This window comes from Penicillium argentinense (genome assembly GCF_028826775.1).
Source record: "Penicillium argentinense strain IBT 30761 chromosome Unknown utg000011l_segment0_segment0, whole genome shotgun sequence".
In the NCBI taxonomy this organism is placed as follows: domain Eukaryota; kingdom Fungi; phylum Ascomycota; class Eurotiomycetes; order Eurotiales; family Aspergillaceae; genus Penicillium; species Penicillium argentinense.
Genome location: NW_026622670.1, coordinates 850,360 through 875,427, shown reverse-complemented (window position 1 = coordinate 875,427; position 25,068 = coordinate 850,360). Strand labels below are relative to the sequence as shown.

Genomic DNA, 25,068 nt, shown 5'->3' with positions numbered 1-25,068 from the left:
TAGGAAAAGACTAGATATATAAGGACACTTATTCACGCTTCACTGTTCGATATGAAGCCAAACATCCTACAAGTAGGGGAGCTCTTCAGACTGACCTACTTGGCGCACTCGACTGGCGCACCATTGCAAGCATCTTGAAGACCCAAACCCGCAGTAAGGCGTGGCATCGAACGGTTGCGGACCGCTTAGAGACTCAGCATACTAGGCAAGTATCGCCCAGGAAACCTCATCACACCGCGCTCAGTCAAGAGCGCGTAACATTAGGTCGCCTTTCCAGCTGCATTGATTAATCTATCCATCGCAGTCTTAGTTGCCGTCTTCTTTCAGAGCCGAAAGCAAGACTCGTTGCTTTAGAAATCATCTATGCTGCCTTATGAAGATCAGAATTGCTGTTGAATGCGAAGCGCAATGCCCTGAATGTATTGAGCGATAGTCTAGTCCGGGCTATCCTGGATTATGGACTTGCAAAAAAAGAAAATTAATATCTTCTGAATGAATATATATCGCCAATTTGGCGTAGCAGATGGCCTCACCCAGGTTTTAGGAAGCCCACTAAGTGCTTCCTGAGCCAAATATATTTTCTAAATTCAGGTTCAAATATTTCACACCCAATCTTTGTGAAGCCAAGACCGGGGAACCTGAGGCCCGATCAGATAACGGAGTCTTAACCGTCCACCTGCCCACTTAATTGACAAGCCAAGACCCCGACCTGACAAAAAAGGCCTAGCCCTCTCACTATGCTGGTTTAGGACTACAGGGGACTACATCAGGGGGATCGGCATCCGAGCACGCCTTTGAGATAAACCATCCAGAGTTTCGCGTCCCATTCCTAATTCCAGACATGATCTTGATACGTGTTGGCATTATTCTGTATGTCTGGTAAGAGGAGAAACGCCTTCCTTGGATCGTCGTTGATGTCGGGACCGCCATTCCCGTCTGTGGTATCTTTATGCTAGCCCAGGGCATGCTGGCTTACCTGCTTGACGAGTTCAAGTACGCAACTTCAGCAAATACGGCCCGCTCGTATGTTATCTAAAGTTTTTGGATTTCCTTTACTACCTTCGCACTGGAGATATATGCGTCTCTGGGGTACGGCTGGGAAAATAGCGTGCTAGGATTTACCTTCGTCGCAGTCGGTCTGCCCATTCTTGTCGACTTGTGGGTATATGGACCCCACTTGAGAACTATTGGACGAACTGAGTAGATGCGGTGGCTTGCCTTTTGAGGGAGAGGAGTGAGGGACCTCTGTTTAACTTAGATATCCTGTTAGTGTACCAGGATGCGAAAGCACAGAGATAATAAGGAAAGAAACCAGACCGTTTCAACCATCGGAGGCATAGGTGGCTCCCTGGTGGACTGACGATATGCCAAGAATATGAGGTTATCGTAGAATGTGAGTGCCTACTGGAAGTAAACGCTTCAGGCAATATTTTCGTATTCGTGTATGACCGGGTGAGCACCCGGGCATATAACCAGATTCAACAGCAGAGCGACCCGAGTCCGAAGTTTCCACATGTACTGGCATAGAGCAATGATCGTCAATAAAGATACCAAAGCCTAAAAGATCTGCAGTATTCATTCCAGGGTTGAAATAACCCAAGTGTTACCAGGCAAACGCCGAGAGGTCTCTCAGTTGCAGAAGACGAGTACGAGACCCACACATCCTCTTTTCTCATGCGCGATCTATATTTGGGAACATTTAAACAGATCCAAATTATTTCAGAATCCTCTCCTTATAATTTTGAATATGGGCCACTGGAAAATTCCCTGAGGGCTATAAAGCAGTAGCAGCCCCTCCAATAGATCGGGTGGTCAACTGGCGAAACCGAATGCAGAATCACACCTAACAATGCTTGGACTTCTCTACAAACCACTATTGTGTGGCTTGCTACTTACAACCTCGGCACTTGCAACACAAGACTGCAAAATCTCTCCTAATGACTCGACCTGGCCCTCCCCGGAGAAATGGCATGCACTCAACCAGACCATCGAAGGAGTCCTCATCAAGACTGCCCCCGCAGCCTCCTCATGCTACCCCGGCAACCCATTCGAATCGACGGCCAACTGCACAGAGGTAAAAAACCACTGGTCATGGGCCTCATACCACTCAAGCTGGCCAGAGAGCATCGACTATCCGATCTATGCGAACAACTCATGCGTCCCTCCCGGTACAAGTGGATATACAAAGGATCGGGGTTGTGAGATTGGCGGCCTGCCACAGTACGTAGTCAACGCCACGACCGAAAATCAGATTGCCGATGCAATGAAATGGGCTTCGAAGAGAAATATTCGCATTGTGATCAAGGGAACTGGTCACGATTTAAACGGTCGGTCAGTACCAACTTAAGAAAAAAATGGTAGATCTAACCGCTAACCTTTACCAGGGCTACCGGCGCCTTTTCCCTCTCCATCTGGACACACAACTTCAAACAAACCCGGCACCATGCAGCGTGGCCAGTCCCTGGTACCGATGCCACGGCGGACGTACTGGTTCTTGGAAGCGGCAATACTTGGGGCTCTGCGAACCTTGCAGCACACAAAGTGAACCGAGCTGTGGTGGGTGGTGAGGATTCTACAGTTGGTATCGGTGGGTTGATCCAGAATGGTGGCCACGGGTGGCTCTCGAGCCATTACGGTCTTGCATCAGATCAAATCTATCAAGTTACTGTGATAACCACTGACGGCCGTCGGCTCGTCGCTAACGCTGTTCAGAACCAGGACCTTTTTTGGGCTGTTCGTGGCGGCGGTGGGGGCCAATTTGGAGTGGTTACCGAATTCATTCTCAAGACACATCCCGTTCCAACAAATATGGTGACTGGCGGTCTAACCTTCTATGCTGCTCATCAGGATAAGGCCAGCGAGAAAGCATCGTGGACTGCGTTTGCCGAGACGGCTGCCCTTATCCCTGAGATTATGGACTCCGGTCTCACTGGTACTGTGATGGGATTGACAAAGGAACAGGCCGTGGCTCTTGCTGGTCTGAAGCAGGCGGTTCCAGGTGTCGTAGGGTCGGTCAGTCTCACTGGCTACAACACAACCACTCAGGCAATGGACAAGACAATCAGGAACCTTGCAGCCCGCATCAACAAGACTGTTCCCGGCAGCAGCCTAAACTTTAACATTACCGCGCCAACATCTGGAAACTTTTGGACTCCTTCCGGCACTAGTACCAACGCAGGCGGAGGCGGCATAATGTCCAGCCGTCTTCTGGGCCAACGAGAACTATCAGAAATTCCCCGAGAAGATCTAATATCGTTCCTGCAGAGAATGCTCGTCTCACAAGCATCAACCGGCTCCATGCTTCTTTTCGGCTTACAAGCCGGACTCGGACCAGCAAGCGTTCCAGAAGATATGCGAGGAAGTGCCCTCCCAGCCTGGCGCAAGGCTTACGCCCACGTCATGACATACGGAGCCTCTATCAACGCAACGGGTGACCCGAGTGAAAGTCTGAGAGAAGGTGCAGAATGGTATGAGACGGTCAAAGAGCCTATCTGGAGAGAATGGGCCCCGGAGAGTGGTGCTTATATGAATGAGGGTAACCCTTTCAGCTCGACTTGGAAGCATGATTTCTACGGCGAGAACTATGATCGATTACTTGAGATTAAGCGCAAGTACGATCCCAGTGAAAGCTTGTTTATCTGGAGTGGTCTTGGTAGTGATAACTGGAACTATGATCTCAGGAGTGGGTTGTTGTGTCGAGTCAATGGGACTTCAGCTTGATGTCTTAGATAATGCAGTTCCTTGCTGTAGTGTATTCTCGAATATGAAGAATTGAACTCTCGGCTTCATTACTAGTCATGTACTCCCCAGAAAACACGCACACATTCTAAACTTGGCGGTTTTGTGGGGAGCGCTAACCGGATTCGGTAGTTCTAACCCAGTTCCTCTCGCCTCTGCAACCTTCTTCCTTCCCCGCGATCGGCTTCGCTCACCGACAGACGCAGTCAACGACGAGGATCCGCAATCGCTGCAATCGAAGTGTGATTCTACGAGTCAGACGAAGCCCATGAGCCCATCTACAGCCGGGGATACAGGCTGAGCTCGACGATCCCGAGGCGGATGCGCGACATGCAAGGCAAAGAAAGTATGTACGGGTTGGCGTTCGGAGAGGGACTTCTCGCTGAGGCAATCCAGCTGAAATGCGATGAACAAAGGCCGGGATGTCGCATGTGCGTGAAAATGGGCTATGTCAGCCCGGATAATCAACGGCCGCTGCGGTTGTCAACGAAGCATGAGCGACAGTTCAAAACCTGCATCCCTGAAAAGAGCCAATCTCACACGCCCACCACATCCTTCTTCCTAACCACCTGCATAGACTCCCACATAAATGGACTCTTCGCCCGAATCTCCCTTCCCCCAAACAAATAGAAAAACGGCACAACAGAGAACGCCAACGCAACAAAAGCCAACGTCGTACTCGCCCACTGAAACCCCAAATTCGAATATATATCCTCAGTAGCGAGAGGCAGCAATCCTGCAGATGTATTCTCCCCCATCTCAATAATCGCAATAATACTGCTGGCATACTTGCAATACGCATCAACAGCATGATCCGAAATCCCATTTCGCGACAACAATACTCCCGGCCCCAACCATAGCCAGCCCGATCGCAGGCGCAATCCACAGAACTGAGGGATATGAAGTCCACGCGTAGATGAACATACCGCCGCACATACCGACCATACCACCCACGAAGGCGAGGTAGATAGAGTCTTACCTCCGGAATCGGAGAGCCTGGTTTCTCCTTGTTTCGCGAAGAGGGGAGGAGCAGTTCTACTTGGTCCATCTACGACGGTGGGTCATCGGAAAGGACCCGACAGCCAGATTCTGCGAGGAATACCAATCTATTCTATTGTGCGTCTGTTAGGAATGAATCTACATTATAAAAAAGTTACATGTGTCAAGCCTAGGAACAGGGCATTTTGGCGTGGATAGCATTCAAACAAAAAAAGCCAAGGATACCCTACAATGTACAACGCCTTTCGGAATCCCGCAATAGAAAAGTAAAGGGAAAGCAAACTCGAATAAAGGCTCAGGGGCAATGCCTTTGAATAATTATTCACTCAAGTCTAATGTTCGTGAAGACTTTGGTAGAGTGGGATGTCCGTCCGGAATGGGTGGAAATGCTGATCTGGAGGACACAAACGTACCCTACTAAGAGTACCTCACTCAGTGCCAAAGGTACCAGTAGGAGCAATAGACTGAAACGATGGGGCTAATGGACGGGGAAAGTGTGCGACGGTCGCTGACATGCAAGTTTATTGGCAGTGGAATCATGTGTTCGTGCGGATACGTCGTGGAATGTACCCGGTGCGAGTGTGATGGACATGGTGATGAGGTTGAGGCCTCGTTGATGCGGCGGAGGTGGGGTGAAGGGATTCGATAGTGCTCATCTCTTTCAATAGATATCGCTTGTTTCTTCTGCTGATTTCAATCGCTGATTGTATGATGTGGGTGTTGGGCGGATCACAGGCGCAAGGCATCAAGTATCTTCTTGGCCATCTCTCGGTACTGCCACATGCCACCGGAGACCTTTTTGAACTGAATACCGTGCAGGGAGAACAGAGGCACCTTGACAATGAGAATCTCAAAGCGCAAGACGAGGTTCTCTCCCGTGTCGCTCTGGACTCGGGTTGTGGTTTCGCCAACAACGCGCTCGCCAACAGCGGCGCCACCGGAGGGTTGATCGTGAGCAACGTACTCGTCGGACGCATCCGAGTTGGTCGTGAAGCTGCGATCGGGCTGGCCTTGGGTACGACGTGAAAGCTTCGCATGGCCGGTGCGGCTGTCGTCGCGGCTATCATCGTGACCGAGGAGACCACCGAAGCTGATCCGGCGTCGGTGGGAGACTTGGCCCTGTCGGTCAGGGCTAGGCGGGCCAACATCGACCACTTTGTCGAGGTCGATGCTCGGGGCGTGGCGGCAGCTGAAGCCGCCCTTGATTTCAACGTATTCGACTGCGAGTTGCTTGAGAACGCGAATAATATCGGCCCGGATGACGGGCAGAGGCTTGCTGCTGGTGGTCGACACACTGAAGAGACCCTTGAGGTAGACAGGCTTGGACAGATCCTCGCCTTCATTGGCACTTTCGAGTGCGGTGCCTGCGCCAGAGATATCTGCATCGGTCTCCTCCGGCACGTTGGCCTCTCGGGCAGCCTCGCGTCGAGCCCGGCGGGCTTGGATGCTCTCTCGGCGGGCGTGACCAAGAGACATCGTGCGTGCGGTGTGGGTGCGAGGGCCAGTTTTCAAACCAGCCTGGTCGCTCTGGCTATTAGGTCCGAATTGGTCGGATCCACTCGTCGAAGGAGGCTGACCAGCGTCCAGCGCATCAGCATCGCTTCTCCGGGCCCTGCGAGGTCGGTAGTCGGCAGAGTTTACGCTGGTAGAGCGGCCCAGGAATTTGGACTGCGAGGATTGCTGCGAACCGGGAGCAGCGAGCAGGTCCTGCTGGGGCTGGCCAACATCGGGAGGGAGAGGACCTGCCATCTCGGGACGTCGCGTTCGGCGCACGCTGAATCCACGGTGCATTGGAGATGCAGAGTCGGCAGGGGGTTGGACATTCAGAGTAGGTGTGTTGGGAGTGCTGATACGCTCCCGTTCGATATCGCGGGTGCGATCCTTGGCCCTGCGAGTGCTGAAGCGCCGTAAAATACCAGCAGCAGCGCTCGACTTCTTGGGAGTACCAGGCTGCACCACATTTGGCACTGCATGGGCAGAGGGGGAATGTGAGTGGAGGTTCTTCATGCCCTCGGTCACTTCCTCCTCGCCATGGGTTCGGGCTCGGGGTCGAGACCGGCGGCCAGTGTCCTTCTCTCCCGGGAGCTGGTACTGGTTGGTGTGAGCAGCCGCGGGGGCTGCGACTGCAGGCAACAGTTCTTCGCCGGCGGGTTTGCCGAGACCCAGAGCACCAGGGCGAGACTCGGTTCGCTCTCGGTCAATCTTCTCCTTCACCAGATGGTAGACTGATACGAGGGGACTATAGGCATTGAGAGGGTCATTGCCCAGCTGCACGGCCTCAGCTGAAGGTGCGGAAAGAGTGTCACGGCTCGCGGCAGAGTTGCGTCGCTTGTAGAAGTCGAAAACGCCGCGCTTCTTTTCGGCCTGGTTGAGCACAGGCTGCTCGCGGTAGTTAAGCCGTACTGCATGCTGGTATTCCTCCGACTCAATCACCTTGATCAGTTGGTCCTGGATGTAGTCTGGAGGACCGAAATCAAACCCAGTCATCTTCCCGATGACATCCTGATCCAACGGGAGCTGCAAAGGCTCCCGGTGGGCAAGATGGTTCTCAGGGGGCGCATTAAACCCCTTGTTCATCCAGGGATGATTCATGATTTCGCTAAGGGGTGCACGCTGCTTGGGGTCTGTGACCAGCATGCGAGAAATGATGTGGCGACACTCTATAGAGAGAATGATTAGGAGGGGTTGCGATGGCAGAGAAAGCTAAAGGGGTCAATGGGTTTACAATACTTACCAGTGGTGAGGCCAGGAGGGTATTCTACAACACCCTTCTTGATTTTTGCATGCAACTGAGGCATACTCTGGTCATCGAAAGGAACCTTGCCACAAACCAGAACGTAAAGAACAATTCCGAAACTCCACACATCGACCTCGGGTCCGGTGTACTGTCTGGCTTGAAGCAACTCAGGAGCGGCGAAGTAAAGACTGCCGCAGAAGGTCTTCAAGAGACTTCTCGGTGAGAAGAGATTGCTGAGGCCGAAATCGATGATCTTGATATCACCAGTCTTACTGATTAAAATATTCTCGATCTTCAGGTCTCGGTGGACAATGCTGTTGCGGTGGCAATAATCGAGCGCACTCGCGATCTGACGGGCGAACTTGCGAGCCTGCTTCTCCTTCAACTTGCCGTGGGAGATGATGTAGTCCAGCATCTGACCCCCATTGACATACTCGAACAACATGTACCAATGGTATGTCGTGCGCACCACATCGCGCATGCCGCAGATGTACGGGTGGCTCACGAGACTGACAATGGCCGCCTCACGCGCAGTACGAATTTCCTTCGAACGGTCCGCGCGTTCGGTGTCGCGGCTGTTTCGATGCTCTTCGGTCGAGAGTCTGGGGACGATCTTGACGGCAACCTGCGACCGCAATTAGAATCAAACCATTCTTTGATCTCATACTGAGTTACAATTATGAGGGGGTCCTTACCTGTTCTCCGGTTTCCATATTCTTGGCTAGCTTGACCTTGCCCATGCTCCCCGCACCGATGGTCTTCCCGAGCGCCCATTGGCCCGTGGGTGTGGTGATCGTAGTTCGGCGTCTGGGTTGTGCGCCGGACGAGGTCGAGGTGCTCTGCGGCGCGGTCGCATGCGACGAAGATTCAACAGAGCGGTCGGGCGCCGCGGTCCTCGCCGTGTCCATGCTCTCCCGCTTGTGAGCATGCGTAGAGTGGTTTCTGGAGTGTCGTCGGGTGGGTTCGGTCCGGGTGGCCGTCGAGGGACGCTCTTGCGAGCGCTCGGAGGAGTGATCGCGGCGAGAGGGCATTCTGGCGACATTGGAGGTTTCAAAGTCCCGACGGGCAATGCTTTCCAGCTGTGCGGTGTTGGAGGGCGGACGACGGTCGTGCGAGGGGGTCTTGGAGTGTGAATAGTGTGCTTGGTGAGGGGGCTGGGAGTCGTTGGACGATCGGACCGCCACACTTCGCGTGCGATGAGGCAGCTCGGATTGGGCCGCCCTGGATGGGCGCGAAGAGGTTGAGTGGCTGCGAACGACCGTCGATGGGTTCGCGGGGGCCGACATTGCGGCGGTTGGGCTGGGGATACGGACGGGCGGTACTGTGGGTTGGGCTTGGACTGGCGGGGGCTCAGTGGAGGTTGAAGCGGTCAAGGTCCACGACCAGGTCGTCGATCAGGAGCGAAAGAAGCCACAGGGCCCGGCGAGCGCATCCAGGAGTCGAGCGAGGGCGAGCGAAACGGGATGGGGAGGGCAGGGAGTGATGAGGGGGGGATGGAGAAGGGAAGATGCTAGGAGGCGGAGACCGTTTAAGCCGACGCAACTCCAGCAACTCGCAACTTGCAGGGGCCGCTGCAGCCCGGAGAGGCGCACCATGGGAGTTCGTATTTGATCTCATTTCTTTCTTATCATGCAGTGCTCTGGTTAAGCTTTTTCACACTGCCTACTTACAAAATCTCGCGTGTCCCGTCCAGCCTAAGTACATTACTATATGGTATATTGTATGGTTGGCATGACATAATGCCAGGCACGCGTGGAGATGAACTTTGTCGCCTCGCCAAACCGAGGACGACGCAAACTCTGTTGGACCTACAACATCAGGTGGGCGAGATGAGTACAAGCAAAGCAAGTTCTATTTCACGTGCTGGATTGCGGCTGTCAACGTCAAGCTATAAATATCAATGCTTAACGGCAGACCCAAACATCGGCTCAACACAGCCTCTACACGATCCACCAAACCCCTGGAACTGTCTCGGTCCCAGCCACCGGCCATTCACCACCGACCAAATGGACATACCTAGGGCAAAAACCGATACATCGCATCCCGCGGCCCAGCCAACCCCGAAATCCCCAGCCGGCCACAAAACACGACATCCCGAGCCAACCTACCCGGCGGATCCCACACCGTCTCCGCAACACTCCCCCGCGGACGCGAAACACCACACCCCGTCTCATCACGATCACAAAAAAGGACCAAATTCGCCTCTTGACCCTCCCAGAGCATGAGGCTCTGTTCCAGCTCCGCCAGCCCAATCGCGGCACGGGCCCGCGTCGACACACACTCGTACAACAGTTCGGTGTCGGTCCGAGTCCCGGCCTGGTAGACACCCACGCCCAGACACGCCAGCTGGAGCGGATCGGCGCTGCCCCACGGCGTGAAGGCGTTGCCGAGATTGTTCATGCCCAGCACGCCGTCGAGGCCGTATCGGCGGATGAGTTCGGGGATTTGCAGGGTGCCGCGTGCGAGGTGTTGGGTGTCGGGTTGGTGTGGGGGTGAGGCCATGTATAGATCGCTGGTGGGTAGGCCGACGAAACTAACGGGAACGTCGTGGGTGTGGATGAGTTGGGCTAATTTTTGCCATTCGGAGGAAGTGAAGAGGGTCATGCGGGTGCAGTGGCCCAGCATTACTTGGTTGCGGGTCGAGTGGGTGTTCCAGCCGCGTTGGATGAGGGTGTTCAAGACATACCACATCAAGGCTTCTTTTTCGGTGTCGAGATGGTAATCTAGGTGGAAGTCGAGGTGTTTGTCGAGCTGGAGGGCCCGGTCGACTGCCCAGTCGATGTTCTTCTTCGCGGCCTCGAGACTTGTTTCGACATAGGGTGTTGTCCCGATCACGTCGATTTGGGGGTATTTCTCGAGGGCCTGTTCCATTAGACGGGTATTCTCGTCTCCGTAGTCGGTCGAGAAGATCGGATCTTGCGCGAAGCAGACAATTTGCATTTCGCAGGCGTTGTGCCATTGTTTCTTCAGCGTCACGGCTGCTTCCACACACTTCAATCCCACGGTATGATCTACTTCGACGAAGGCTCGCATGGCCGTCACGCCTGCGGAGACCGACTCGGCGAGCAGCCATTCCCCTCGTCTGAGGAGGTCCGGGAGAGTAAAGTCCTGCTTGGCTGCTGCGGTGAGCGATAAGGCTTCCTGGAACGAGCCTGTTAATGGTAGTCGATGTGCATTTCTGGGTTCGTTGTGGATGAAAGCTTTGTCCAGATGGATGTGTGGGTGTGTTAAAGAGGGTAGAGCTAGCGCAGGCTGTGAGGTGCGTTGCGAAGAAGAGTGTGTGTCGTGCGGGGTGATGGATTTGATGATGCCATGCGGCGAGTCTGGGGGGTAGTCGAAACTGATATCCCAAGTGGACGAGGAGTTGGCTAGCCTGACTCCGCGTATACTGGCGAGTTTCTCGCTAAGATTTGGAGGTGGCATTTTTTATATACGCAGACAAAAGTGACTTGTCTGAGGTCTGGCATATTGTTGCAAGGTTGCAGTAAGATGTACTAGCGTGGGCTTTAGTACTCCGCAGTTCGTAGATTGCGGTGGGGAAATACGGGCCCTAAATCAGCACGATCGCAGAAGCTGATAAGGAAGAAAACGAAGCAGACAATCATGAAGGTCTACGAATAAAAATAAATTTTTAGTCAAACAGATTGGAATTAAAAACTCATGCTAATTCGTGTGCTGCATTCTGGCATCAATTACATATCACATCTCATGCATAGCCATCAAACACCCTCGACCGAGGCATGCCACTAGTACAAGGACTAGTTCTTACCAAACGGCCAAGTCCAGTTCCGAATATGCTCAGGATCAACTCCATTCTCATACGCCTCCATCTTACCGGCCATCCGGGCATTAATCAGTTTCTCCCTTACACTGGAGGCAGTATTACCGAGGGAAGGAATCAAATCAATCGCATCAATAGCGAGACTATACCGATCGGTACCATTGCGCATCGCCAACTCAAACGGCGTATCGATATTGCCCTTCTCCTTGTATCCTCGCACATGCAGATGGTGCTGGCCGGGCCGCTTGTAGGTCAGACGATGGATGAGCCACGGGTACGAGTGGAAGTTGAAGATGATCGGCTTGTTATCGGTGAAGACGGCCTTCCACTGTCTATCTGGCATCCCGTGGGGGTGGTGGATGCCAGAAATGAGTCGGAAGAGGTCAATGACGTTCACGAAGCGGATTTTCAGAGTGGGCAGGTTCTCGCGAAGGAGCGCGGTGGCGGCGAGGGCTTCGTGGGTCGAGACGTCGCCGCAGGAGGCGATGACAATGTCGGGTTCGCTGCCTTGGTCGTTGCTGGCCCAGTCCCAGATTCCCAGGCCCTTGGTGCAGTGGGCTATGGCTTCGTCTATGTTGAGAAATTGGATGTGGTCTTGCTTGTCGGCCACGACGACGTTCACGTAGTTCACGCTGCGGAGGCAGTGGTCCATGACGGAGAGGAGAGTGTTGCCGTCTGGCGGGAGATAAATGCGGACTACCTCGGGGCTCTTGTTGGCGACGACATCGAGGAAGCCAGGGTCTTGGTGGGTGAATCCGTTGTGGTCTTGTCGCCAGACGGTGGCGGTGATGAGAATGTTGAGCGAGGCGACCTTAGCGCGCCATTCGACTTCCAGGCACTTTTCGATCCATTTGCAGTGCTGGTTGACCATCGAGTCGATGACATGGACGAAGGGCTCGTAGCTGTTGAGTAGACCGTGACGTCCAGACAGAATATAGCCTTCCAGCCATCCCTCGCAGGTGTGCTCGCTGAGAATCTCCATGACACGACCGTCGGGGGAAAGGTTGCCGCCGTCTTTATCTTCCTCGAAGTAGTCTCCCATCCAGACCTTCTTACCAGCCTTGTAGACCTCGGCAAGCTTATTGGATTCAGTTTCGTCAGGACCGAAAAGACGGAAATTGTTCATATTCCTGCCGACAACATCGCGCAGGAACTTCGCCATATTGGCCATGCCACCCTTGATAGTCTTTCCACAGACAATGTCCTTGAAACCATACTCGCGGAAATCATTCATGATAAGCGGCTTGCGCAGGAGACCACCATTCCCGACAGGGTTGGCACTCATCCTGAAGTTGCCGGTCGGAGCAAGTTCTCGCAATTCCGGGATCAGTTTGCCATTTGCGTCGAAGAGAGTCTCGGGCTTATAGCCTCGCATCCAGTTCTCCAGAACCTTGAGATGAGCGGAGTTGGTCAGGACGTCGGTGATTGGGATCTGATGCGCCCGCCAGTAGCCCTCGAGAAGCTTGCCATCGACGTCTCGGGGGGCTGTCCATCCCTTAGGAGAACGAAGGACAATCATGGGCCAGCGGGGACGGAATGGCTTCTTCGATGAGCGAGCCTGCTGCTGATACTCTCTGATCTCTTGAACACATTTCTCCAGGGTGGCTGCCATGGCCTGATGCATGGTATCCAGATCGCTGCCCTCAACGAAGTAAGGCTTCCAGCCGTAGCCGGCCATGAGCGCGGTCAGCTCCTCGTGGCTGATACGTGCGAGGACTGTAGGGTTGTTGATTTTGTAGCCATTGAGATGAAGAACCGGCAGCACCGCTCCGTCGACGACCGGGTTGAGGAACTTGGTGCTGTGCCAGCTTGTCGCGAGCGGACCAGTCTCGGACTCGCCATCACCGACCATGGTCAGGGTAATCAGATTGGGATTGTCGAAGACGGTACCGAAGGCATGCGAGATCGAGTAGCCCAGCTCACCACCCTCGTGGATACTGCCCGGGGTTTCGGGGGTGGCGTGACTGCCAATGCCACCGGGGAAGGAGAATTGCTTGAAGAATTTCTGCATGCCCTCGGCATCCTCGCTCTTGTCAGGGTATACTTCTGAGTAGACGCCTTCCAGATATGACTGGGAAATGATTCCGGGGGCGCCATGGCCAGGTCCCGACACGAAGAGTACATTGAGGTCGTATTTCTTGATCAGGCGGTTCATATGGAGCCAGGTAAACGATTGACCGGCGTCGGATCCCCAGTGGCCCAGCAAACGGGCTTTAAGGTGCTTCGGTTCCAACGGCTCCTTGAGCAGCGGGTTGTCGCGGAGATACAGCATGCCCAGACAAAGGTATAGACTGGCGCGGAAGTAGGCGTTCATCTTGCGGACTTCCTCGGCACTAAGAGGCTTGCCTTGCACGGTCGAGCGAGCTTCTCCGTAGGCGGAAATGCTCTTACCCTCCTGCGACGCCATGGTGGGCTGTGATGGAATCGTTGTAGTGATGAAGAGTGCCTTGAAGGAGGTGTCACGGAGTTTCGAGCGGGGAATTGATGGAAGAAGAGAGGGGTGAGCTGTCACGGATGAACGCAGAAGTGGGGTTTTAAAGAAACGACGTTGTCGTGCAACAAACGTATGAGTGGGCTGACACTTGCGTCTGCGTGGTGACCGACCGTGGTGCAGTCAATGACGTGTAGGCAATCGATGAACGCACCACCACATCCACCTTTCCACCCATGACTCATACAAGATCTTGCTGACAACTTGATTAATATCAAGGCAGTTCCTGAAAGATCTCGGATTGTGCCTGCCACTTTATCTTTATATACAATTATCGAGATTGGCGTTCCTGTGGCTTTCCGCGGCATCCGGATCGGAGTATTTACCCTCGCATTGATTCCCCCGCGGTTTCCGCTCAGTCCCTTCCTACAATAAGTTGGTATTTTTAGTACTTTGCTTGCTAATTTGACCAAGTCGCGAACATGGGGTAGTGAGCTCGTCTTCACGTGCCTTGAAAAACACCTGACAAGTATACATCCACGTGGCGATCATTGATCTACATACAGAGTTCGCAGTCTAGGACCCACTCACTCTACGGCATACCAAACTAGACCCTTCGAATTTCCCAGGTAGGCAGGTGCCTTTCAATTTATGTAAGTCTGCTAGGACAGAAATTGGTGATCCGCTGGTCTCGTTGCTTCATCTATGCTATAGCTCAAACATGCATATCGACATTTTACTCTTTTCGCTCACATTTAAGCCTTCGGCCGCTCAGGAAGATCCTGCTCATGGGGAGCTTGGCCCTGGGCCTGAGCACCGGGGTGACGGGAGCCCTTGTTCTTGACCTTCTTAACCTTCTTCTCCTTCTCCACGGGCGGGTAGGCCCTCAGGGTAATCTCCTGCCACTCGGCGTCGGCCTGGTAGGCTTCTTGGATGGATGTCATCAAACCGGTCAGTGCCGCTGTGACACCGGCCTTGAGTAGTTGCGGGGTCAACTATGGCAGAGTTAGTATGATTCTGCTGTTTGGAATTGTTGGGAGAAAGGGTAACGTACAACATCGTTGCGGTAGTCCTCCTTGAGCTTCTCAATGTCAGTGTAGACGAGGGGCTCGGCGTCCTTGCGCTCCACGACGAACTCCTTCTTGCCCTTCAGGTCGGACGCAGGGAGGAAGGTGAATTCTACCATGGCGATCAGACCGTTCTCCTCGACCACCTTCGGGGCGGCTTCCGCTTTGCCTGGGAATTGTTAGCAGTGAGCGCGAATGAATAAGCATGGACAAAAAACTTACGGATCTTCTTGGTGATAGCCTCGGGAGAGTCCAGGAGGTCAATCTTGCTAGCTATTCAAGGATCTGTCAGTGGTCTGCTTGTCAAAAGAAGCAATTCGGGGTCATTACCTTCGTCGCTAGAGCTCATCTTGGCGTTGTTGAGGCCAGGTACCATTTTGTTAAGCAGGTCTTGGGATTTGTTAGTAAGATTTTACTAGACAGAAAATGCGGATTGTACTCACGTGCACGCTACATAATAAGAAAATCAGGTCAGCGAGATATTCAAAAGTCGGATACTGGTGGTCTTACCTTGCGGTGTCCAATTTTGGGCGCCCACTCGACCGCAGCGGCAAAAAGCTTGCGCTGGTCCATACCGCCAAGCTCGGCATCAACCTTGAGATACTAGGGGGCCATTAATATGTTTGTCTCAGGGCATCAAAATTAAGATTCAAGACTTACTTCTTCGTCCAGAACCTGGAGAATAGGGTAAAGGAGACCACTCAATGGCGCGTTTGAGGACTGCTTCACAACCTCGGCACCGGCCTTTTTGGCTAAATTACGAGAAAAGAAAAGAATTAGCGAATTAATACATGGTGGAATGTTTAGCGCGCAGCGCGCAAGGCTTGCCATGCTTACCATCATGCTCGCTGACCAGCGAGGACAGCTTGTAGACATCAAACACATATTCGGGACTCTTTTGGTACGAAGATCCGAGGACGAACTCCAACTTCTCAGTCGAGACACCGACGGCCTGCAGCAGAGCGGTGATCACCTTGCGGTAGTACTGTGCGCGGTTGTTGACGAGCTCGATGGGGGCCTTCAGGTCTGTTTAATGTATGCATGAGCCGGGTGTTCTCCACTCGCATTGTACGTCTATACTCACTGTCCAGGAAGGCGTGGACGTCAGCCAGCAGAATAACCACCTCGCAGCCCGCAGCCAGTAGTTGTGCGATCTTGATAGCAGGGACCTATCCAACGAATTGTCAGTTGAAAAACGTTCCGAGGCGAGTCAGGCTCATCATTCGCATTATTCAATGGATCGGATCGAGGTTGATCATACAAGATATCCGGTGTGAGGACGTCCGGTGGTGGCAGTACCCCAGCTGAATTTATTATTAGCATATGATCAAAGACCGAGAAGGAAGGGCACGAGCCGTACTAGACGCGGGGATTGCGGCCTTCGGCAAGAATCTGCTCAATGATCTCGGGGTTCATCATCTCCGCAAGGTTCTCATTGATCTATCCCATGGGATACAATATCAGCACAATGTCTCCGATCAAAATATTCCAATCCTCAACGTACCAGATCGAAGCGCCCTTGGGCGTTCGCATCGAGAGGGGTTGCGCTCATGTTGATGGTGGCGTGCGGTCGGCTTGCGAAAGGGGGAGCAGCGATTGAACGGGAATCAGATGAGATGCGGTACTTTTCGAGGTCGGCCAAGTAATTCGGGCACCACAGTCACAGTCGAATTCAGTTGAGAGACTCGTACGACGCAAAGGCTTGACTCATATCATCCCCCACCATTTCAGCGGGGGTTTTTCTTTTCTGCCGCGCCGCTGCCAATGCGGAAGGCGGTCGTGGAAGGAGCCAGCGGACGCTTTTCCGCCCTCCGAGTGGAACTTCCGAGCCGGCCTTCGTCGACAACTGAGCGGAGCTACAACAGCGTCATCACACACCTCTTTCGTTCTTCCGGCTCGATCGGGGAATCACGCCCAATTGGACTCAAGATGAGCTTCCTCTCCAAGCTGGTCACATTATTCGGTTTAGTCCTGCTGGCGCACGCGTATGTTCCTGGAACGCCCAACACTACAACAGCATGAACACTGGGAAATCGGAGTCAGCAGCTAACACACTCCTCTGCAGAGGCTACTCCGCCCACGAACACACGGTGCTCTTCAGCAGCACGCGCCTCGCCCTCCCCCCATGATATCATCGTCGAGACCCTGGCGGCGGTGGTTGTCGTCTCCGTCGGACTGGTGCTGGGCGCGGAGAAACTCAAGCCGATCAGCTGGCGCGACTGGGCGGGCGAGATTGAACGGGATGGCGGTGCGCGGAATCCGTATCTGAGTCTGGAGGAGCGATATGGGTTCTGGGATATTCGGGTAAGACTATCCCCTCGCACCACGAGCTTAGCTGGGCTGGCTGGGCTGGTCTGGCATTGTGATCGCGACCATAATTGTTTATCTTACTAACTGGATCTACAGGCCAAGCGAAAGGAGTTTGCGGAATGGATGCGAGGCCAGGATATGGTGGCCAAGCAGTGATGGTGATATTGGAGCATCCTGCGTGGTTTCTTGTACAATATGCTTGCTGCGAGGAACCTCAATTGATATATTTGAATCAACCTTTGCTGCGGCTTTAATCCCGATCGCAGGGTGATTGGACACCTCCAAGTATGCTGTTTCCAAGCCAGACGCACCTAGGAGGTACCTCAAATACCATATTCGCCAAGGCATAAGGCATACCGTCGAACGGCGCTGGACACGAATACGAACAGAGTAGAACCCCAAGATCCAAATGATGCCAAACACCAATCAATATTCGCGACGTGCAGGAGATCTACCGAGCATCCTACAGTGCATGCAGCGTACATCGATGGCTACACCTACATGTACATCCACCGCTCGGGGAGACGCCCCCGGCAAGGATCTCGCCCGTCAGCGATCCACATTGCTTATTTCCTCCTGCCATCGCTCCGGGAGCAGGCTCCGGGGGCAGTGCCGCAACTGCGCCTCATGCGGTCTGCACATAACACAGGCACAAGTGTAGGGTCAAGCCCCATCAGAAGGTGCCGGGATGGGCCTATTTCGTCTCGGTACTTCTCGCACGCGAGAGGTACTACCTTCATTCACAAGTGTTGTGGCATCATGCTGTAGCTCGACCGCACATGAGCTCTTCCCTGTCTCGGGCCCGGTGCACAGGCTACGCGTCGCGGGTGACACATGACGGACGTTCGAGGTAAACGGGCGGGCCTTTGGCCCTGCAGGGACTCGGTAGCTGGGTGTCTCCCTGACGCCACGCCACCGATCGGGTGCTAATTTTTGTAAAGTAGAGGACTTTGTTGTATCGATTGATGACGATAAATATTCCCTGGGAAATTTCGTGACCTTTCCACATCAAATTTTCTGGTGTGATTCTCTAGACTTGAAGTAGTGATCAATGTGAAAGTATCACAGGCGTGTTCAGGTGCATTCAATGTAATGTAGACAGTATGGCCAAGGGCCACAGTATTATGATAAAATGTACCCTCATTAGTGTAACTCACAGGTGCTAACGTAGACTTAAAAAAGTCAGACTGCCGCGTGGATCATCACATTATCCGAACAATACATTCTGGCATCCGCGATGGAAATTCGTAGAATATCGGCTTCTGATTCCGCGCGCCATCGTCTAGGAATCGAAACTACTAGAATTCGGGCATCTCCATCTCTGGTACAGTGTACTATTGTTAGGCTCTTGGCAATGTCGAACTCTGCGATTGCCGGACTTGCAGTGGTCGCAAGTGGATGTTCCGCGAGAGACACACTAACACTTAGTCGACGCCCCACCGTCCGTGTGATGCCTCTACCTAGTGTACTCAGGTAGGCCTGGGCCTCGGTGGGGGTGTCTTTATTGCTGGAATGGTTTGTTTTGTCTCGTCCGTCGGCCACAACACCGAAGCCTTGCATGCGGCCACACAATCTTCAAATAACCAAACGCCATCTCCAGCTGCCAGCCGATCTTTCCCGTCCACAATGTGATGTCTCAGCCGCCGATCCCTCGAGTGTGAGCCTCTTTCGCCTCTTCCGCCTCTTCGCCTCTTTGCCTCTCCGCCTGTCTCACCCGCAACTTTCCTCTGGAGCGAACGGGAGCAGGCCGAGTGGATCGGGCAGGGCCGAAGCAGCCCGTGGATCGAAATGGGATTCGTAGGCCTCCACGCGGTCCGCCAAGACGATCCCCCAGAGTACATTAGTGTATACAACAGTCCATTTAGTCCACACAGCAATGTAGCCCTGCCATGCCTGCCTGGTCTATCCTGGACAGCGGCAAAGCCCCCCCCCTGCCAGTGTTGTCACTCTTTATTCGCATCCGGGATCTAGAGAGAAAGAGGGAAAGGGGCTCCGACAACGCCACCCCCGGCCACGAAACGCACCGCGATGGCGTCCGCCGAATAGATGGCTGGGTGGGGCGCTGCTAATCTTGGAGCACCCAGCAAATACGAAGGTGCCAACCAGCAAGTGCCCTAGGGTAGAAGAAAAGATAGGACCTTAAGAGACCTTGGGTTGTGTCATGTTGAGCTTACGCATCGACGCAGCACGGCAGCCGGTGTGACCCAACCAAAATAGAACGCTTGACCTTGCAGATCCAGCGCCGCGCTAGCCTGCATCCGAAGAGGCTGCATCGCGACTGGTCCGTTGGCGAGGCCCAAGGCCGAAGTCCAATTCAGGGCTGATGCAGGCTTCGGTGTGTTTCCCTGGACAACCCCGTGTTATAACCCCCCGTGCCCGCCTCATCACGCTCTTGCCTTCTCTTTTTCTCCTCCACACTTTCGTTCAGCATCCTCCATCTACATCCACCTCACCCTCTCACCTTCTTCCCACCAATTTCAATTCGTCGACTACATTCGTTCACAATGCGTGCCTCCGTCGTCTTCGCCGCCCTCTCTGCCTTCGCTCTGCAGGGCGCCATGGCCCAAGTAAGCCTTCACTCGAGCTAATCAACAAACAACGCAGTTCATGGAAATCCATCAGCTAACTTCAGTGCTAGGAGAGCAACCCGGCCACTCAGTACCTGACAGAGACCAACTCCAACGGTGTCGTGACCGGCCAGCCTGATGCCGTCACCTCGCAGCCCACCGTCGTCACCAGCCAGCCCGCCGTCGTGACCTCCCAGGAGCCTGCCGCCAGCATCCCCGCTGGTCTCTCCTCCGTGCCCTCCGGTGCCTCCCCTACTGGCAGCACCACTGGCAGCGGCTCGGCCTCGGGCAGCGGTAGCCGTACCCTGTCCACTGCCACTCGCAGCGCCAGCAAGTCCACTTCCACTGGCACCTCCACCGAGACTAGCACCGACTCCTCTTCCAAGACCACTGGTACCTCGACCAGCACTGCCAGCGGCAACAGCTCTTCTTCCACCGGTGCCGCCGCCACTGCTGGCCCCGCTGGCCTCGGCCTCGTTGCCGGTGTTGCCCTGGCTGCTTTCGCCCTGTAAGGAGTGAAAAGCCAGCCTCTGATCTAGTCTTCTCAGCTGCAACAGAACCTCATCTCCTGCAAATATCTTTACAATATGGGAGTTCTGAAGTGGTGGACGGATCGTCTTGTTTCTGTTTCTTGAATTGACAGCGGACTCAGCTTATCACTGAGTCAGGACGAGGGATATGAAAAATGCGAGCGAGATTTTCTTTTCTTCCTTTCCTTTGATACTTACTTAATCATGGGGGACATGTAATCCATATCTGGGACCCTGGTTACTTTGATGTTTTCTATTCTTGCGTGCGGATCGGATAGCATATCCACGGCACAGCCGTTTCCCACTCCTTCGATGATGTTATTACTTTGATGGGCATGACTAGCTTAATTCACAGCAAATAATCCAGTCTTCGAGACATTCTGATTCCAAACTGAGTTCTCGCCTTCCCTTCCTGTGTAAACAGTCAATTTTGTTGGATTGGATAGAGCACCGAGATTAGGTTGTTTCAATCCCTGCCGGAGCTGTCGCATGAACTCCAAGTGCATGAGATACATTCATCTCATATGGCCTCTCATGCGTGCGCTGCTTCAATCATGAACTTAGAGGACTTGGACGGACCTTGGTAATGTGGGGAACTGGATTTGTGACATATCCAACTGCCAACTATGTGCTGGGATATAGTTCGAGGAATCTACTAGAACACACGCGATCCCGATTAGGAAATCTAATTAAACCGACGCGTCGCGGACGCGTGGCCTAATCGGGACTAGTGGGTCCAGCTGCCAAAACCCACTCGCTGATCCCCCGCGGTTTGTACCCGTGGTGACAACCCGTCGTCACCGTCGGTATCGTGAGAAATAGTTAAGTACTGGTTCGATAAGTCTCTTAACCCCCCCGTGAATAATAATTCGATCCAGGCTGCCAACATTCACCCTGAAATCGCTGCGCAAAATCGCAAACAGCGGCGCTGTCGGCAGACGTCGCCGAGCTGCTTCGCGATCTCTTCCCGAATTACATCCTGCAGTCCGGCAAACGGAGCTATCGAGAGATTTTCCGAAGCTACGTAGAAATCTTCAGGAGCTTCGCGCACCTTCTCCACTGATGACAAAGAGAACCAGGAGCCAGTCACTGACGCTGGAAACAAGGACATACCCAATATGCAAGCCAAGAAGCTGGGTCCCGCCCTTCGCCCACCTGCCGAAACGCCTCAGCCTGCCAAGCCTTTGTCTACCTCCACCAAGAGCCCCAAGGTGTCCAAGAATACTGGAGCCAAAGAGCCCGCGAACTTGAATTCATCGGCTGTAGGCTGCTGGAAATGCTGTGGATTCGGTTTGCTGATCTCGACTTGGACAACTGGTACTGGTGCTTGGACACCTGTCGACAATTTCGACATTTATTTTTTGACTTGTGCTTGAAGTCATGGTTTGTTATTTGAATGCGATTAGATACCCCCGGCGCTTTGAAATTAATTTTATGGATTTTTTGGGGATTTTTTGGACCGGATCTAGCACTTACAGTAATATTCAAAAACAAATTTACCCCCTACACTCTTCGACATTAACTCCCAAGCCCTAATGTAAAACACGTTAATCAGAATAGGGTTTAGGCGTCGATCCTCCAGTTTCTAGAATAGATCTTGTATCTTACATAAAGTATTAAAACAATAGTTAGTTACCCGCTGTATTATACATGAAATTGTTGTACACGAATGCTTTTGCCTGATTCTCCAGTAAAACGATTCTTCCTCTCGCCATGATTAGACTCACAATATGGCTCCCAGATTTCCCTCCTCAAGTTGCATCTCATCCGTGATATGATCGAGAGCCAGTCACTTATCACATCTCAAATGGCCGAAGAAGCCGAGTGCAGCAAAGTCACGATAATAAATGTTCGCAAAAATATTGGGGCAGTTCGGAAGCGTCCACGCGCCCCCAACTCGAATAGGCTGGAGACCGACAATTACCCCCGCTAATGATCGAAGTGCTTTGTGATCACCTATCTGCAAAGCCAGTTCTGTACCTCGACGAGATGGTCGTTTTCCTCTGGGATGAGTTCCACACTATGATTACGGCCTCAAGAATCAGAAGAGCCCTGATAGCTAAAGGTTGGTCAAAAAGACGGCCCGACAGCATGCTAGAGAGCGAATCGCGGATTTGCGAAAATTATATCTACACAATTTATCGGAGTTCTAGTCGTATTACCTTGTTTATGTGGATGAGTCTGGATGCGATAAGAGAGTCTGGTTTAGGCGGACGGGCTGATCATGGTCACTAACCTTAGTGTGGCGCCGTTGTAGGTATCACAGTTCCGTCGTGACAAGCTATACCAGATACTAGAGCGTACACCCAGGATGGTGTCCTACTTTCGCGTGTTTTCCGCGGTGCAATAGCTGCCATTATATTCGAAGATTTTTTATTTCAGCTGCTTCAGTATTGCGGAAGATGGTCAGACCCTAAATAGTTGTTATGGTCATAGATAATGCCCTATTTCATCACTTGGAATGGGTCTCGCAGATGTGCGAGGACGCGGGAGTGAAACTAGTCTATCTACCACCCTATTCGCCGGACTTGAATCCGATCGAGAAATTCTTTGCTGAGCTAAAAGCCTTCATTAAACGTAATTGGAGTTACTTTGAAGCGGATCCTGATCAAGGTTTTTGATGTCTTTCTTATATGGTATATTGACGTTGTCGGAACAAGGCAAGAAAGTGCCAAGGCCATTTACGACATGCAGGCTTAAAAGGTCGAAGAACTCATAGGATTCTAGGCATGGTCTTAGTTAAGGAGCTTGAATCAAGTATGGCGTGAAAGTAGTTGCTCCCCAGCGTTTCGTACGCGACATTGGTATTTGGGTGAAACGAAGTGGAGATTTCACTTCCCGTGAGAATTCTAGTAATTCGGTTTACTAGCAATAGAGCGAAAACAAAATAGCCTCCACGGGCATATATCCTGTGTTTGTCTGTCGGAATGGTTGTAAAAAGATTTAAGATGCCGGTTACTGTACCTGCCCAATACTAGCTCAATTCTAAGTCGCATCTGAACTACTCTTGGTTCCTGGGATTAATTCGGCAGAGCATACGATAATCGTACAATCAGGTTTCATAAATTTTTTGCCTTGAAGTATCGTGCCGAAATTATTCTGTCGAAATTATGCTTGATATCCACTCAAACGCTTCATAGATTGGGCGGCAGATCTATCTCGAGTAGGCGGTATATGAGAGTACTTGAGTGGTTTTATTACTATCTAAAAGCCACTGTAAAAACTGCGAGAAAAGCCTTGACAACCAGAAGCGGGAATGGTTGGCATTCGGACCGAGGGAAGGCGGCGAGGAGTGCCGAGAGGCTATGGTCACGTTGTCGGCGTCCTAAAGGCGTTTAGCGTGTCGGCGTCCGGAAAGAGCCTAGTTTGTGGAAACATTCAAAGCTTCTTTATGGGAAGGGATAAGGGATAAATGCACACTTCCCAGGTAGAAGTAGACTAGCACTTTTTTATTTATTCAAATTCATCGCATCACAATGAAGATGAGCAACTGCAGTGAATCATCGCCTCCACCACCATCGGCGAGCACTAACATCAGCTCTTCGAGCACGTCCTTGAACGAAATTGAACAAGACTGCAGTTTGACTTTTCCAGACGGTGGCTGGCGCGCATGGGGCGTTGTTCTTGGTTCCTGGTGTGCGATGGTGCCGTCTTTTGGGCTTATGAATACGATTGGTGTGTTTGAAGCTTGGCTAGCGGGTCATCAGTTAAAAGACTATTCGAAAGCTTCCATTGGCTGGATATTTAGTCTATACATGTTTTTCCTTTATTTTGGAAGCATACAAATTGGTAAGAGTCTTGGCAGAAATATTTGAGACTCTTTTTAAAGTTAACGTGTAGCAGGACCTATCTTTGATGCGCATGGACTAAAGCCTTTACTGATTCCCGGGTGTGTCGGTCTTGTCGGATCATTGATGGTCTTCAGCGTGGCAGAAGGTGCGTGTATTCCCAGAGTCGAGCTTGCTTCGTCAAATCTAATGATCCTCATTAAATTAGAATATTATCAATTCATACTGGGGTTTAGTGTCCTTGGTGGTATCTCTTCGTCCATGGTTTTTACCCCTAGCGTAGGATGCATAGCTCATTGGTTTCTTCGGCGTCGCGCTTTGGCTACGGGAATAGCGGCGACTGCTGGAGGAATCGGAGGTATTATATTTCCTGTTTTGATCTCCAATCTCGCTGGAAGTCTAGGCTTCCCATGGGCCATTCGAATCGTTGGATTTATCAGTGTTGCATTCTGTGTTCTCTCCGTGGCGCTTTTGAGGACCAGAGCACCCTTTTTGAATCCGGTACAGAAAGGAAAGGTAGATATCAGATCTTTGAGTGAACTGCGCTTCTCATTGTTGACGGCTGCCATCGTTTTAATCGATTTCGCCCTACTGATTCCGTTAACTTATTTGCCGTCCTATGCTCAATCTCGCGGCCTGGGCGATTCTCTTGCATACAACCTATCATCTATCTTGAATGCGGCGTCTATTTTCGGGCGGATTGTCCCTGGATATTTTGCTGACCGATTTGGGCGTTTCAATGTGATGATAATTACAACATTCGCCTGTTCAGTGATTACTTTCGCTCTCTGGCTTCCATCCCAGTCCAATCACGCGGCCATATTGGCGTATGCCGTGCTTTTCGGATTTTGGAGTGGTTCTGCAATTAGCCTCTCCCCAGTTTGTGTTGCGCAAATTTCCAAAACCGAAGAATTCGGAAAGCGCTATGGTACAACCTATTTTCTGGTCAGTTTAGGCACCCTTGTTGCCATTCCAGTGGCCGGTGAACTTTTAAAGGTCCAGCAACCAAGTGGGGGGCTGGATAATTATTTCGGTTTGATAATTCTTTGTGGGCTGGTTTACTCCTGTGCATGTCTCTTTTTCATTTTGTCCAGAGGCGTGAGCGGTGGTTGGGGGTTTA

At 52.4% G+C, this 25,068-nt stretch overlaps 9 protein-coding genes across 9 annotated transcripts; 4 read left to right on the top strand and 5 right to left on the bottom strand.

Moving 5' to 3' along the window:
• Positions 1 to 1,849: 1,849 nt before the first annotated feature.
• N7532_011332 (putative isoamyl alcohol oxidase) lies at positions 1,850 to 3,720 on the top strand (the record flags this gene model as incomplete). Its single annotated transcript, XM_056623823.1, has 2 exons — positions 1,850 to 2,331; positions 2,385 to 3,720. The coding sequence occupies 2 exons, from the start codon at positions 1,850 to 1,852 to the stop codon at positions 3,718 to 3,720; spliced, it is 1,818 nt and encodes a 605-aa protein (XP_056468811.1).
• A 554-nt stretch (positions 3,721 to 4,274) lies between these two features.
• N7532_011331 (uncharacterized protein) lies at positions 4,275 to 4,786 on the bottom strand (the record flags this gene model as incomplete). Its single annotated transcript, XM_056623822.1, has 2 exons — positions 4,275 to 4,628; positions 4,718 to 4,786. 2 exons carry the CDS (start codon positions 4,784 to 4,786, stop codon positions 4,275 to 4,277), a joined length of 423 nt encoding a protein of 140 aa, XP_056468810.1.
• Positions 4,787 to 5,466: 680 nt separating this feature from the next.
• kin1 (putative serine/threonine protein kinase Kin1) lies at positions 5,467 to 8,760 on the bottom strand (the record flags this gene model as incomplete). The annotated part of the gene is made up of 3 exons (XM_056623821.1): positions 5,467 to 7,397; positions 7,472 to 8,099; positions 8,170 to 8,760. 3 exons carry the CDS (start codon positions 8,758 to 8,760, stop codon positions 5,467 to 5,469), a joined length of 3,150 nt encoding a protein of 1,049 aa, XP_056468809.1.
• Positions 8,761 to 9,490: 730 nt separating this feature from the next.
• On the bottom strand, positions 9,491 to 10,897 carry N7532_011329 (putative zinc metallopeptidase; the record flags this gene model as incomplete). Its single annotated transcript, XM_056623820.1, has 1 exon — positions 9,491 to 10,897. The coding sequence occupies one exon, from the start codon at positions 10,895 to 10,897 to the stop codon at positions 9,491 to 9,493; it is 1,407 nt and encodes a 468-aa protein (XP_056468808.1).
• Positions 10,898 to 11,232: 335 nt separating this feature from the next.
• On the bottom strand, positions 11,233 to 13,662 carry N7532_011328 (phosphoketolase family protein; the record flags this gene model as incomplete). The annotated part of the gene is made up of 1 exon (XM_056623819.1): positions 11,233 to 13,662. The coding sequence occupies one exon, from the start codon at positions 13,660 to 13,662 to the stop codon at positions 11,233 to 11,235; it is 2,430 nt and encodes an 809-aa protein (XP_056468807.1).
• A 779-nt stretch (positions 13,663 to 14,441) lies between these two features.
• N7532_011327 (tyrosine--tRNA ligase TYS1) lies at positions 14,442 to 16,305 on the bottom strand (the record flags this gene model as incomplete). The annotated part of the gene is made up of 12 exons (XM_056623818.1): positions 14,442 to 14,681; positions 14,741 to 14,922; positions 14,976 to 15,026; positions 15,084 to 15,143; positions 15,197 to 15,203; positions 15,264 to 15,356; positions 15,414 to 15,505; positions 15,591 to 15,779; positions 15,838 to 15,922; positions 16,015 to 16,057; positions 16,114 to 16,193; positions 16,258 to 16,305. The coding sequence occupies 12 exons, from the start codon at positions 16,303 to 16,305 to the stop codon at positions 14,442 to 14,444; spliced, it is 1,170 nt and encodes a 389-aa protein (XP_056468806.1).
• A 377-nt stretch (positions 16,306 to 16,682) lies between these two features.
• N7532_011326 (membrane magnesium transporter family protein) lies at positions 16,683 to 17,219 on the top strand (the record flags this gene model as incomplete). The annotated part of the gene is made up of 3 exons (XM_056623817.1): positions 16,683 to 16,716; positions 16,819 to 17,057; positions 17,160 to 17,219. 3 exons carry the CDS (start codon positions 16,683 to 16,685, stop codon positions 17,217 to 17,219), a joined length of 333 nt encoding a protein of 110 aa, XP_056468805.1.
• Positions 17,220 to 19,567: 2,348 nt separating this feature from the next.
• On the top strand, positions 19,568 to 20,142 carry N7532_011325 (putative GPI anchored protein; the record flags this gene model as incomplete). The annotated part of the gene is made up of 2 exons (XM_056623816.1): positions 19,568 to 19,630; positions 19,702 to 20,142. 2 exons carry the CDS (start codon positions 19,568 to 19,570, stop codon positions 20,140 to 20,142), a joined length of 504 nt encoding a protein of 167 aa, XP_056468804.1.
• Positions 20,143 to 21,278: 1,136 nt separating this feature from the next.
• Positions 21,279 to 21,536, top strand: N7532_011324 (uncharacterized protein; the record flags this gene model as incomplete). Its single annotated transcript, XM_056623815.1, has 1 exon — positions 21,279 to 21,536. The coding sequence occupies one exon, from the start codon at positions 21,279 to 21,281 to the stop codon at positions 21,534 to 21,536; it is 258 nt and encodes an 85-aa protein (XP_056468803.1).
• Between the last annotated feature and the right edge of the window lie 3,532 nt (positions 21,537 to 25,068).